Source organism: Misgurnus anguillicaudatus, chromosome 10 (assembly GCF_027580225.2).
Source record: "Misgurnus anguillicaudatus chromosome 10, ASM2758022v2, whole genome shotgun sequence".
In the NCBI taxonomy this organism is placed as follows: domain Eukaryota; kingdom Metazoa; phylum Chordata; class Actinopteri; order Cypriniformes; family Cobitidae; genus Misgurnus; species Misgurnus anguillicaudatus.
The window spans coordinates 22,716,457-22,731,983 of NC_073346.2; the positions used below are offsets into that span (position 1 = coordinate 22,716,457).

The following is a 15,527-nucleotide window of genomic DNA, read 5'->3' on the forward strand; positions in this document are numbered from 1 at the left end:
ATTTTCCCTTGGTGTGAGGTGTATTAAGAGTGTCCGAACCTGATCAGAAGAACATCGGAGCCAAAGAGGTTATTACATGTTTAATATTTATGATCAGAAATCCTGATGTGGGGGAAACCCCAAAGACAAACGCGTGCACGCTCTTGAGATTATCATGTGAAACTAAACAATATCCAATCAGAAAGCGAGATGATGGAAGACGGCAGCAGTCATGGCGCAGTACAAAGTGAAGCTGATGCAAAGTGATCTTGTACAGACCATGTTCCCGCTGTCTCCACAACTTCACTCAAACTATTTTTTCATTTTTTCTTTGAATTTTCTGTGAAAATCATTCCAAACACTATCATTGAAATTTCTTCCTGCATATTGTTCGCCATGCTTATTCTGAAGCCTCGCGAGATTTTGCGAGATTTCCTGTGTTCACAATTGAGAGACTCTGGTTGAAAATCTGTTCGTGTGTTGTGTGCTGTATTTGACACACCACACACTATAGGAGCAAAACGGTTAAATCTAGGATTTTTTTATCCTCATGTTTGTGGTCTATCATACTTTTAAAAATCGTATAAAATGTAAAAAATCTTTTGGTGTGTACCCAGCAAAAGGTTGGTGTGCCTCCAGGAAGAGGGTTGGGAAACACTGCCCTATACAGTACACCCTTTAGTTTGCACATGACAACTGCAACGTGGCAACAGTGTAAGATACGATTCAAATTTCAACTGTATACTGTGAAAATTGTTAATTACATTCCCAATCAAATCTCTATGTAATCTATGATCCAGGCACACCTGAAATCCGACACAGCGGCCGTAGAAGCACCCCTTGTGCATAGAGGCGTACTCTCTAAGGAAGCTCTGACTGAGGCCACTTTCCTCCTGGAAAAAGAGATTGCCATGGCTGTTGTCATGCAGCAGTCTCTGAGCTAGATAGAGAAGCGCCCTTAGCTGACAGAGAGCGCTGCAGTACGCCTCCATCTCCGCTGCATTGTGGCTCGCACGGAAGAAGATGCTTCGTCTGTTGGAACTGATATACCGGCCTTTGTGGATAATGTGCAGGATACAACAGCGCACCACCTGAGAAGGAAGAGGACAAAGAGGTGCAGGACCAGGATGATGCAGCAGTGTATTCAAAAATGGGCTAGGCACTGATTTTAAGTGACATGTCAGTGAAATTCAGGCTAAAGTCTCAATCTAAATATAAGATTAAAGCTTAATCAAAATAAAACAATTTTCAGTTTAAAAAGTGTCTTTTAGCAGGGAAAAATATAAATTACAAATATGTGAAAGGCTTCTCTCACTCTTGAGCTAATTCATTAAATTAAAAAACAACACACATTCAGACATTCACCTTAACAAGAGAACGATATCCATTGGCAGGAATATGAGGGTCAAAGTCAAAATGGTGGTAGATGCCAGCGAATCCAATGATGACAGGCTCCAGGCCACGTGCATGTTCCTGAATGGTCCTCATGGAATCCACCAGGCGCTGAGTGGCATCTCCGGCTTGGCCCTTGGTGGCCCCGGAGAAGAAGGTGGCATTCTCTTCACACACATCATAGAGGGTACTAAACACTGCCTTGGTGTCCATTACTAAGGAGATCAGATAACGACAGATTAATTACTTGAGAATGGCACATACACTGATAACATCTTCAGAGGGATAAGATTCTGATTATGTTTACTCTACCTTATGTGGTTACAAACCTGTATGACTTTCTTGCTTGGAACACAAAAATAAATATCTTTGCTACTCCTTTTCCAACTAAAAAGTGAATATGGACTGTGGCAGTCAAGCTCTAACATGATTAAAAGCTCTATAAAAAGTGCTACTAGTATCTTGTGACTGTCATATGACTTTTTTACAACAACTTATATGATGCTTTTTTGTCATTTTGGAGCTTGATAGTCCTGGACCGCATTTACTTTCATTACTTTTGAATTTAAAAGGGATATTCTTTACAAGCTCATATTTTGTGTCACACAGATTAACTACATTAGGGTAAATGATAACAATATTATATATGTTTTCTCTATTGCTTGAAGCACACAAAAGGATTAAGCTCAGGACAGATGCTCTAAAGTAAGCCTATAGTCTCGTGTGGACTATAGTTATATCTTAACTAGTACAAAACCTTTTCTTAAAAAAAGACAAATGTGATATACTCAATTACCAAGTCAATGAGAGATAAATCATCCTCTGACATCACAGACAGTTCCTATCACATTGACGCATACAACTACAAATGTCTAGGAGGACACCGTTACAGTATATTTTTGTCCCGAGGAAGCTGAAAGCTAAACCTGCCACTGCTACTTTTCTGTACAGGAAAATAAACAGGACGTGCAGTAAGCTGTAGACCAGTTGTGCACAGGCGCTGCAAGCCAACTTCACAAGACATATTACAGAGTAGCCAGTGACAAGTTAGCCAGCACACATTTATTTACTGTACTGACACACACACACACACGCTCATGCACATTTAGCTGATCCGGCTTGACATTCAAAATAGAACTACAGATAAGTAATATAAATGTAAATGCACAAGAGGAAACGCATCAGCAGTCACTGCATCCTCCAGCTGCACTTTCTGCACTTTTTGCATAAAATTAAAACTTCTCAATTATGTCCACATTGCTCAAATAGCCAAGTTTAACTTAAAATGAATAACAGACTGAAAAGGGCCAAACTGTCCACATTTGAATTGGGCAAATACACATATCCAAGCCCATACAAAGTATGTGTGACACCTACCGATCAACTACTTGTTGCATTACATTTCCTGTTATTTCAAGCTGAATTCCCCAGACAGTCTCCCATCTGCTGTACATATGGTTTTAGAGCAGCCATGACTTATACTTTCTGCCTTTTACCCTAAATAACCCCTCCTATCATCCAACCCCTTGCTCTCATTTGCTTCTTCTCAGACTTTCCGAACTCTCCTTTTTTCAGTTTTAAAAACAAAGTATTATTAATTATTGAAGATTAAAAAATAAAATTATCATTATTTGACAACTGTTTATTTATTCGCAAACAAAATGCCACTCACTCTCGTACAGAAAAAACTTAAACCATTAACAAATACAGCTTCTGTCACTTCTCAGTGCAGGCCTATTAGGCCTAACAAACCAAACCACTGCAAATTCACATCTCATTGTCAAGAAATGCAACTAGCACTACCAAAAATAAATCTGCACAACAATTTAGGGATGCATAACAATTAATTGCGATTAATCTATAGTAGAATAAAGGTTTTTGTTTACATCATATAAATATGTGTGAATTGTGTATAATAACTTTGTATAGATAAATGCACATACATGCATGTATATATTTAAGAAATGTTTACATGTGTATATACATTTGTAAATTTGTGTATAATTTATATTATATACAAATATAAATGTAATTTTAAATGTTTTTTTAATGAAATAATAAAATAATTGTAATTTTAATGCATAAATTATACAAATGAGGAAGCAAAGAGATGTTATAAATCTAAAATGAGCACTCAATACAGCAAGCAAGGTTAAAACTAAATATTTTGTTAAAAACATTGTGCAGATCTTTCCGACCCTGCTTGCCAATAAAATTGAAAATTGCTCATATTTCTTTACATGAATAACCTTCAAATATTTGATCAAGTTGTGAAATGTTGGGGTGCTTTTCGCATCATGGCATTTCCTTGGCACAAATGGGGCACATTGTAGAACTGACCTGCAGACCGGTGAATGTAGTCAAGTCAGTAGACTGGTTCGACTTCAGGCAGCGTTGCGCAGACAGACAGGAGAATGACAAAATCATTCATCACTCATGCTTAACTTTGCTCTCATACACATTTTGGTCTGTGCGGTGCTGCATGACGTTGAACACATCTAGCTTAGCAGCGATTCTCGAGAATTTTTGCATCATCTGATCGGCCCCTCATGTAAGGCCTCTGAGAGCGTAGATGAAACTTATCCTTTAAAGGTTATCGTCCGATAATGATAGGCGCCCGATCAATAAGGGCACCCTTACTGAATAGCATGAATCAATCAGCAATCAGTTTAAGAAAATTCTTTCCACTTGGTTTAGGTTCAGTCCACTTATCTTTATCTGTGGATTATCTAAATCTTTCATTAGGGAAACAGTCATGTGCAACAAGAGAACCTAATCCTCACTGAAAACACACAAACGCGCCAGTCATGAATTCAAGGATCATGACGACTAAGAAAAGTGTCCGACAGTTTGGTAATGAAATAAACGGGTATGTGGGCTTTACCCAATTACTTATGGGAATCTCTAGGTTTTAGAGTTATATGCATCCACACAGAAAGTAATTCTTAAATCCACTTAATTTAAGTCTATGGAGTTGCCTCATATACATTCACTGAATTTGTTTTGAGCAGCTTTGCTACTAGTTTAAACTATTTAAGGTACTGAACAGAGGATGAAGAGTTGCAGAGTTTGACATTCATCAATCGATGCTGAGCCAACACACACGGACTAAGAGAACCGATGCATCAAATAATAAAATAAACAATATCACAAAACAAATAAGGCCTTCCTTATGCCATCTACATTTGAAAGTAAAAACATTGTTGATTGAATACTATCACATTAATAATGGCCAACATATGACACAAAGTGTATCAGTTTCTGTGCTTTAAACGTATCCAGCACAACCAGGTAAGCGACAGCTGCTTAAAAACACATGAATAAAACATGTCAGTTTGTTAAAGCACACAGTACAACCCATAGCAGAGGAGCAATAACACACTTTTAAAGTACACGGGGGGTTAAGCAGAGCTTGACGTGTGAAAATGTACCAACTAAAAACATCTCAGCATGCATAACAGAGCACATACACACAAAACACACAAACAGGGACTGATCCCTGACTTTGAACGTTACCCTCATCTGAACTCATGCTGGAGTCCTTGCTCGTCTTGTCCTCTCAATACAGTACCAGCACAGCCATTGAGCCAGTGAAGTTGAAACATGGGAAGGGGAAGGTAAAAAAAAGGGGAAGACAGTAAGATGGGGTGTTCTGATTGGACACTCACTGTGTCTGTGTCCCACTCATGCCCACCCTTTCATCTCTGGATCACGATGTGAGAGTCTGTCACTTTCTTTCATTCCTCTTGGCTAAAGTCATTCTCTTATCTGTTCTATTGTTCCTTTCTATGAACCCTTTCCTATATTCTCATTCCTTAGATTCCCTGGAGAGGACAGCTTTGTTATTTTTCTCTCTTACCTCTGTTCTGGTGGGAGGACTCTTTACCCACTGAACAATGAAAACAAATTGCTCACTTCAACATGCGTTAGACACACAGCTGCTGTCGTGAGAGCTTTCGTTTGTTTGTGCTAACGGTGTCATAAGGCCAACCAGCCTTTACCTCTGTCCTCCTCTCTGACAGTAAACTCTTAATTGTCCTATATAAATAACCTTTCCTTTTATTGCCGGTCCAGACAGGGGTGGCCAGTGACATTCACCCTAACTGGACGATTCAGTACTGGCCCCACTGTCCAGGCAAACACAGCTGATGACATTTACTACATTTATTTTGTTGTTTTGTCGATACTACACATAAGCAAAGGAGATGAATCATTCATTTTTATGGCTATAGATTTTTAGGCAAATTACCTTTTATCATGACACATTAATAAAATGAAAAGTGCATGCTTAAAAATATAATTAAAGTTCATACATAAATTCTTGTATTATTAGAGCTCTTATCTAGAAGATCATGTCCTAAACAACAATTATTTTAGAAAGAGAAGTGGGGTGGTTCTCAAACTCAATGCGGGCCGCGAGATGGTGCCAGGGGGGCCCCAGTTTTATGACATTTTATAAAATAAATTAATTTACCATGAATTCTGTGCAATTAAACCTAAAATAAAATTAGACTACTTACCAACAGCACTACTTCACATCATTAAATTTGTTTTGTTTAATCTAAAGTTGAGTTTTAAAACAGATTCTTGTCATAAATTTCCTTGGGGGGCCGCGAAGGAATGCGCCATACACAAGGGGGGCCGCACGCTAAAAAAGTTTGAGAACCACTGGTCTAAATGATGATACCTGGCCAAAACTTATATATATATGCAATGAGATATAAGCATATATCATATAAAATACACATACACCAATGTTATATCTGTTTTATATAAAGTCAAAATTACGAATATTATTCTGAATTTTTCATTAAGGCACAAACCCGTCTGTGACATTAGTGTGATACAATCAATAAATATATGTACAGGAGGACTAAAAATCTCTAACTAAAGCATTTCACTTTCAACTGCATAAGAAAACACAACTGTGTTTTCAACTCAACACTTGCCAACAGCGGAATAAAGCAGTTTTTTCTGAGGTTTATCCTCCGATTTGTACAAGGCAGTCTATGGTGAAATCCTAAAGCCATTCTGAGCCAACACAAAGAACAAAAACAGTGATGTGATCCTGTTGCTCAGAGAGCATTGTGTTAACAGTCCAAAGGTTATGCGTTCGATCCCCTGGGAACACACATACTATGGCTTGAATAAATCGGTTTGAATAAATGTATCTGCCAATTACATGAACGTAAACATAACAGTTAGTCCTAAAAGCATATGAACTTTAAACTATTATAGATTATTTTTCTTCCTGTGACAGCCCTTAAGATTTGTTTTCACAGTACTTGGCACTCACTTTATTAGGAGCAACATACTAAACGATTGTACCTATATCAACACCATGTCTAGTATGCCATAGTACAACAGTCACGAGTCATGTACCCTAAAAGTCATAAAGTTAGTATAGCATAGTGTCATCACTGACTAGTTTTAACACTATAATTTCTGCATATGTCTCGCCACAGGTAATAATGTAACAAGCATGCAGATACTGTACGAAGCCAAAATGCAACATAACAGTTAAAATATTTATTATAAACCCTTTGGCTCAAATAAAGCCGGTGGCAGTGCTCACCTTGAAATTTCCTTGTAAATATTTTAAACGTAACATTATGCGTTTCAAATGAATAACAAAATCCGCTAAACGGGGTGATACAAATGTAACCGCTTTACTGTATATTAAAGGCGCTCGCGCTTTAATCTTCTGTGTGACAGTTCTTCATGAGGTATCGAGCAAACAGCGCGACAGTCCTTTAAAAGCGACAACTCGCCCCAGAAACAAACATGAAGGGAAAATATACCTATTGGACCTTCTTTGTGTTTTGATGAACGCCTTCTATTAACTGCTTTTTCAAGAACACCGCTCCCTGTCTTCTTTGCCGACGCCATCTTCCTCAAACAAAACGATCACCTCCCCTTTTCTCTTATGTCTGAACGTACCTTTCAAATGGCCACGCCCACTATAGCCAATGACGCCTCAGTGAATATGCAGGATTTTAAAAAATATGTATTTTTATGTCATATATTTTTATAATATTTTTCAGATACAATTTAATATATTATAATATATTAATATTTTTAATTATAATATACAGATATTAATTTAAATGCGTAATTTTAATGAATTTTCAGATTCAATTCGATCATTTTATTTTGTCAAGTGACGCATTGTGTCACGTAAAAGGCAAAACAATAATCATAGCAATAACTAAAAATAAAATAAAATAGAAAATAGAAAAACATAAGTGTTACAGTTGTATGTAAATCATTGCAATTGCATAGAACGTCTGCAAAAAGCCATCTTGTTAATATATTTTGAACAATTAGTTTAAGGAGGACAATTCAATTGTGACATCAAAATACAACACCCATAATTAGTAACAAAAAAACTTATTTTATAATTTACACATGTGTGTCTTATAACAATTATCAAATAAAAATGTGCCTGTTTAAAAATCAAACTTATTCATCTTTATGCGTACTACAGTACATTAGCCTACTACAAATCAGCATTATTATCCTGCACTAGTGTGAGATGACACTGATGAAGCTAATTGTATAGTATTAAAAACACTTATGACAAAGTATCAGTGTCCCACTTTAAATATATTCAACCACAATGATCTAATGACCCTCTATAGGACTTCCATCTAATCTTTATCCCCTTCTCTCTGTGTATTAGATCATATTTAATATTATCATGTTCCCCTTTCTCTCCATCTCAGTTAGGGCTTCTCCAGCTGAATGTCATCTCCACAGTTGGCCACATCTTGATATGGGCCTTGCACATGGGAGCGTTGGATTTGATGGTAAGTGGAATTGCAGTCATCCAAGTTAAGACCCTGTTAATGGATAACATTTACAGTTTTGGCAGACATTGTAATTCAAAGCGATTTACATTTTAATATATTACTTTAGCAGTATGTGGGATTACATGGGAATCATGAGCTAAGCATTCCTAGCATCATATTATAACATAACATAATATGAGAAGATCTCATTCATGTGAACAATACAATAAAGTAATTCTAAATAGAACATGCAATGGACATACCTCATAGATATTTTCTTCCTCCCTTCCTTTCTTCCTGTCCAGTTCTTTCAACCTCTTTGACTGGAGAAATAAAGTTGTATAGTATTAAATGAAGCCAGAACATTGCATTAAACTCTATGGGGCGGTTTCCCGGACAGGGATTAGACTAGTCCTAGATTTAAACACTTTAAAGATCTCTCCAAACTGAAAACAACTTGCACTTACATATCTTAAAATACATCAGTGCCCTTTGTTTTACCTCAAAATGCACACAGGTAATGTTTTTAGTAAGGCATGTTTGTTAAAACTAGTTGTATTTCCTAATTAAACTAAGGCCTAGTCCTGGATTAAGCTAATCCTGGTCCGGGAAACCGCCCCTAAGTGGTGGATTCTTGGACAGTGCTTACCCCAGACTAAAATGCATGTTTGAGCTGCCTTCATTTAAAGACGTCATCAACAAAACAGGTTTTTTATGCACACCAGCATTTTTTTTTGTAAGGTATGTTTGTTAAAACTATTTAAAGACACCATGAAAATGATAAACTGTAATTTGTTTTGTAATATTGTGTTTTTTTTTACAGATGACTTATCTGTGAGCTTCAATATTTGAAAAAAAATCATGTGCCCTCATAATCTTTAATCAAAAATGCAAATCTCCTCCTTTCCTCAAAACCATCTCTCTTTACTTCCGGTAATATGGTATGGGAGAAGATCGCTGCGATTAGCAATTAGCAACACGACCCAACTTCAAATGATCCAATCAGATCTCGATGGACAAATTCAAATCCAGCCCTGCCTTATTTCATTTCAGAAGCCAGAGGCACGTTCAAGTTCAAAACGGTGTGAGCAACATTTTGCTACAGTTTCCGGGTTGAACGACATGTTTCCTGGAAACTGTGTGCACCGATGTGCAACAGGGTTTGAGATACGTTTTCTTTTGTTTGGTGGGTGTGTCAGAACGGCAGTCCAATCAGCAACATGTAAATAAAAGACGTGGTACTAAAGAGACAGCTCGCACAATGGTTTCCAGTTGGAATGTTGTCTTTCATTCTGGATGGCAAGGGCAGTGACTTTAGCATCAAGCGTATTTTACAGTATTAAACGCGTATTTATAATAATTTTATCAGGCTCCAGAAACATTTAAAAAGAACACAAAGAATGGCCTCTCAGCTACCATAGTTGCAACTCTTGCGTCATCACAACAGGATGTTCAACACCATTTCTGTTTAATAAACGTTCTGCAACGTTTTGTCTGGGCTGAACGCAGCCCAGTTTCACTCAGATATATGTCACCACGTGAAAAAAAGGCAATTGCTACTTGCATTTCATGGCGACTTTAAATGTCCTCACTGAACTTAGCTGAACCGTGTCTGGGAAACCACCCCTAAGATGACTAAGTCTAATTACTATTTTTAATCCATTATTATTGGGTTCCTAAAAATAAACTATACACAACTGAATTCACTAACATCATGATGCCTAATGGTGCAGAGTTTTTTACTCACCTTTATGTTGTTCCAAACCTATACAAGTTTCTTCAAGTTTCCCTTAAGCATTTTATAAAAACCTTTAAGTTCATGATCAATGACATAGAGGTGTGTCTGACTTACAAAGGAGCATGGTGCCAGGGATCAACACACACAGTAGCAGTAAAACCCCCTCTGCTGTAATGATGCTGTTCTTCACACTCTCGCTGAGGTCCAAGGTCTTTTGCAGAGGCTCTAATGGAGAAGAAGAGAATAGAGTAGACTGCTGTATGTCTTATCACATTGATGTCTTTCATGGATGATAAAGACATTCATTGGAAGCAAATCAAATCAATCATGGAACAGTTTTAAAAAGATGCAGACAGAATAAACAGAAGCTTAAAGAGATCAAGCTGTACTTCAATTGACAGTACAAGTTTCTTGTGAATTTAAAGAGAGTTAAATAAAACAAACACAAGCATTCAGGAATGGGTTAATGTCAATGAGGATATTTCTGTTCGCCTAACGTAGGCAAGTAATTTAATTGTGAGGGTTTTACAATATGGCTTTCAGTGAGCTTGAGTGGGACCATTGTTGTACATTTATGGCTTTTGTAGTGATATAGACTGCTGTATAATGTTAGACAGCGAGCCTACAGCACAAGAGCTTATATTGAAATGTCACATATATTTTTTGTGATCGCAAAAGCCTTTTGATGTAAATAGTACACTTTAAAAAAAATTCCATAGAAATTGCAGCTGGGTTGCTTGCCGGTAACTTACCGTACATTTAAATTTATGTTTTTTTCTGGAAACATTTTGTTCAAAGTTAAATGAACATTAAACATTTACAAGTCTTTGTCTTTACGGAGTAAAACTAAAATAACAGCATCAAAACATTCTGGGAAACAAAATCTGAAGCAAAAAACAGAAAAAGGTTGATGATGATTTCTGGTTCCCAGAATGCTTTGCATGAGGCTGTTATTAATTCTGTAAAGATAAAGACTTGTAAATATTTAAAATTTATTTAACTTTGAACAAACTCTTGCCATTAAATAACATAAATGTAAATCTACGGTAAATTACCGTAAACCAGCTGCAACAACGTTGTAATTTCTACAGAATTTTTTTACAGTGATACCTATGTCTGAATGTTTGAAATTAGTTATGTTATGAAAAATGAAAACTGTGCCAAAATATTAATATCTCTCATTCCAAAAAAGTGCACCGGGCAATAAAGGCAGCTAATAAGAGCTCCATAAAAACTGGCTCAAAATTCATCCCAGGTTGAGACCGTAAGAAGTTGGTTAAGAAAATTAGTACATTTTGCAAAGTTTATGCAGAAATGGCTACTTTAATGCTAAAATATAACATTTTGGACTTTGGATTTTAGACACAGCATACTTGCATAATTGCATAGTTTTGACTATTAATCTAAAAGTTTGGTCTTACTGTCAGAAAAATGGTCCATACACTGTAAAAAATGTGCTGTAATTATGCAGCTGTTTGCCAGTAACTTACTGTAGAACAGTGCTTCCCAATCCTGGTCCTCGAGGCCCCCCTCCCAGAAAGTTTTAGACGTTTCCTTATTTAACACACCTGATTTAACTTATCAGCTTGTTAGGGAGACATGTTTACCATTTTTGAAGTAGGCTGATAAGTTGAATCAGGTGTTTTAAATAAATAGACATCTAAAACTTTCTGTCAAGGGGGCCTCGAGGACCAGAATTGGGAAGCACTGCTGTAGAAGATAAAGACTGAAAATGTTTTATGTTCATTTAACTTTGAACAAACTGTTGCCAGTAAATAACAAAAATGTAAAATCTACAGTAAGTTACTGGCAGCTAGTTGCCAGTAATACCCAGTAATACTGTAATTTCTACAGAATTTTTTTACAGTGTAGCTATTACTGGGGTGGTACCCTTTCAAAATGTACACATTTGCACCTCATATAAGTGCATATTAGTACCTTAAAGGTACATACTGGTAGCAAATGTATATGTATATCTGTACCTAAATGCTACATATTACCTTTTTAAAGGGTACTGCCTTAGTGATAGCTAGGGATCATTTTTTGACCATTTATTCTGACAGTGCTGAAAATGTTTCTACCCCAATGGCAAGAAATATAATTTGCTTGGAGGTAAATGTGATCTCACTCACTGTAGACTTGAAGGAAGGTGCCATGTGTAAAAATGGCAATGCGAGGAGTGGTAAGATTAAGGAAACACTGGTAAAGGCCAGTATCTTCGATTTGGACATTCTGGAGAACCAACTCATGGCATTTGACTCCATTTGCTTCACGTATTGGCTTAAACGTCACTTTGTCTGACGAATTTACAATTTGTAATGATGTGGTTCGGTTGATGGTGTGAACATTCATGATCCAGGTGAAATGAAGTTTCTCTTCACAACGGTAGCAGCATTCGATTGAGGCTTGTTGTGACACAGGCACACGTTGAAATGGCTGGTCCGCCTCCAGTTGGATCTTCGCCTGATTACCATTGGCAACAGCTTATGCAAAAAAATGATATACCAGAGTGGGTAGTAGCAGCGGAACAAAGTATGAGTTTCAGTTTAAATCTAGAATATTAGTTAAGCTGTACCATTACTTCAGTATATTCACTTATAGGTGACACATATAACTGTAGGGGAGAGCGGATCACAAACTAAAGCTTTTTGACTTTCAACAAAAATATTCAACAAAATATTTAAGCTTACTAATTTTTACACAATCAACACACATCCCTGCTACAAATGAACACTCAAAGTTTGTTTGTAGAACCTACCGTTATCTTACAATTACACCGAAAATGACAGGAGTGCAAACATTACAACTTACCCCATAGGTGGGGTTCATTGTAACAAACAGAGGGTTTGTTGTAACACATGCTAGAAAGTTTTGTTTAAACACAAATAATTCAATAAAATTATGTTTATTTACTAAAGGTGGATATTGTTTATAGATCTGACTATAATAGATAACCACACATCTATCAATTGTATACCTGAGGCTTTATTGTAACACTGTGTTACAACTAACCCTGCTGTGTAAAAATGTTTTCAATCCCAGCAATCAGTTACTGACTTGTTTTAAGCTGGAGTTATGTTTTAGGTAACAAGACAGTGATTAAAATAATATAAGGTTGGATTTGGTGACTTACGCACCCAACTCAGAAATCGAGAAAACAGATCATATTATGACAGTAAGAGAAAAAGACCAAAAGCAAAAATTTCGGCCATGTATAAATATGTCAAGTAACCGTGTTACAGTTAACCCCGCGTTAGATTGTGCCCCGCTTACCACTACTATTAAAACTGTTATTTTAAGCTAAATTAAACTATATCACTCTAAATAAAAATTATGCCCATACAGGCATTTTAAAGCTAGAGAAAAATCTTCATACTGAATGCAGTGAGGGTAGGAGATGAGCTTCATTGAAGCAGAACATACAGATGGGCAGATGGAGACTTTGTTCTTTTGTTGTTAGATAAAACAATTTAGTATAAAAACATTTAATATTATAAAGAAACACTTAATATCTTTAAAAAACATTTAACAGTATTTACAAATAACATGACTGCTTAAAGAAAAACAAATCTATATGAATTCTGCACAAATTTGTATGTTAGTATTTGTGAAACAGTTTTTTAATACTTAAAGTACTTACCTGCCCAAAAATACAAGAACAGGACCAATTCGAACTTCATTTCTTATAAACCAGAGAAAGTTAGAAAGTTTAAACAAAACTTACTACTGCTAAACAACAACGGCAACAACGTAGACTCTTCTGCAAATGTATCATCTGAGTGACTGCTTCCTTTCCTGTATTATCTGCACACCCACCCATTGTTCCCCTTTTTATATATATATATAATACAATTACAGGCAAATAAAAATTTTATAAATGTGTTTTAGCCTATTGGCAGATGGAAGAAATTTTGACCATTAGATTAGACATCGGCCGATTGTCTAAAAACAGACAATAAACAGGGCAATTTATATCTTAGCAATTAATAGGGCTGGACAAACACATCCTGAGTTATTACTTTGAATTTGGTGACAATGAAAACAGAATTGCCATTTGCATTCTCTGCACTTTTAGGATTTCATGATATAGTAATTTGAAACAAGGATTATAAAGCAAAACTATTGGTATCTTTTGGGATGGGTAGATGTCATTACTTGAATATCAGTATCAGCACAGAAATTTTGTATGTGTGTAAATACACTTGTAAAAGCTATTACTGTATACTTACATTTCTATTGGAAATCCTTAAAAAATGTAAGTTTTATCAACTTAAGTTACATTTTTTTGGTAATCTTTTTAAAAATTATTTTAATCGGTAACCCCTAAATTATAAGGTTTCTCAACAAAAATCTTTTACTTAAAATATATATAAATATGAAAATATATACCGTATAGTGTATATATACACACAGTACTGTGCAAAATTCTTAGGCCAGTGGTTCTCAAACTTTTTCAGCGTGCGGACCCCCTTGTATACGGTTCATCACTTCGAGGCCCCCCCAAAGAAAATTTATGACATAAAACATTCCAAAACTTAACATTTAAATTATTTTTCTGACATTTAATTACACAGAATTTATGATAAATGAATTAATTTTATAAAATGTTATTAAACCAGGGCCCCCTTGGCACCATCTCAGGGATCCCCAGGGGGCCATGGCCCCCAGTTTGAGAACCACTGTCTTAGGCCACCATGCCACAATTAGATTTGTTGTTTTTACAGTGTTAGTGATCATATATAATTGTTTCTCAGTCTCTTTAATAGAAAACATCCAGAAAATACAGGAAGTGTGTATATTATAAGCTGTATAAAAATGTAAACTGATGTGTCAAGTTTTTAGGGTAAACTTCCCTTAAAATTAAATCCTAATTTCTAATTTTAAACAAATGAGTTTTTTTACTCCATTCTGCTCAAAAACGCTCAAGATGTGTTTAGTGCCAAGAGAGGTCACACTAAACACCGACAATGCCTAAAGAAGACATTTAGTCCTGAAAATTATTTTTTTGTACATATATCCTGTATTTTCCGTTTGTATCTTAATAAAATAGATTGAAAAATAAATATGGATAGACATTAAAACTTCTAAAACAACAAGTCTGGTGGTGGCCTAAGACTTTTGCACAATACTGTATATATATCCGATATGCTTGTTGTCTGGTAAACCACTGCCACTACAAATAAACACAACAAAAGTTCAAACCATTTTTCGTAATTTATTAAAAAAAAAAAAAACATAATAAAAACGTACCTATATTTTTCTTAAGTATCTTACATATAAAATCAAAGCCCAAATACACAGAATACTTCTTGCATAATTGTTTATATAAACAGACAGCATTAAAATGCCTGTATTGAATAAACCTCTATACACAGTATTATAAAAGCCAGACATGATGTCTCTGTCAATGGATTTCAACAAATCTTTCACCATGTTACCAAACTGATGTGAGAGTGGGTACTATGACAGCAACTATAATTTGGTAGGCAGGAAGATTCATTGCACGTGGGGGGGGGGGCGGTTACAAAATATCAGATTTGCCAAAAGCAAATGTCAGATTTAGCATTTCCCACTGAAGACTTCTGAAGGAAGAAAGGGGACAGCAGGTGTAAAAGAGCCCTTTGGAA

At 36.0% G+C, this 15,527-nt stretch overlaps 2 protein-coding genes across 5 annotated transcripts in view; both read right to left on the bottom strand.

Annotated features, from left to right (window-relative positions):
* lipeb (lipase, hormone-sensitive b) overlaps positions 1-7,310 on the bottom strand; it is a 28,849-nt gene extending 21,539 nt beyond the window's left edge. For 2 of the 4 annotated variants that reach the window (XM_055210079.2, XM_055210078.2), the window contains exons 1-4: positions 7,173-7,288; positions 4,888-4,929; positions 1,345-1,586; positions 786-1,070 (exon numbers count right to left, since the gene is read on the bottom strand). In XM_055210079.2, coding sequence (XP_055066054.2) covers positions 786-1,070; positions 1,345-1,586; positions 4,888-4,929; positions 7,173-7,260 — 657 coding nt within the window. In that variant the 5' untranslated portion in view covers positions 7,261-7,288. Of the gene's footprint in view, positions 1-785; positions 1,071-1,344; positions 1,587-4,887; positions 4,930-7,172 lie in introns of all 4 variants that reach the window. The other 2 variants (XM_055210081.2, XM_055210080.2) reach the window with 1 other exon arrangement.
* Positions 7,311-7,486: 176 nt separating this feature from the next.
* cd79a (CD79a molecule, immunoglobulin-associated alpha) lies at positions 7,487-13,707 on the bottom strand. Its single transcript, XM_073872127.1, has 5 exons — positions 13,541-13,707; positions 12,033-12,383; positions 10,007-10,125; positions 8,426-8,482; positions 7,487-8,213 (listed from the first exon to the last, which is right to left on the bottom strand). Exons 1-5 carry the CDS (start codon positions 13,578-13,580, stop codon positions 8,097-8,099), a joined length of 684 nt encoding a protein of 227 aa, XP_073728228.1. The 5' UTR covers positions 13,581-13,707; the 3' UTR covers positions 7,487-8,096.
* Positions 13,708-15,527: the final 1,820 nt, after the last annotated feature.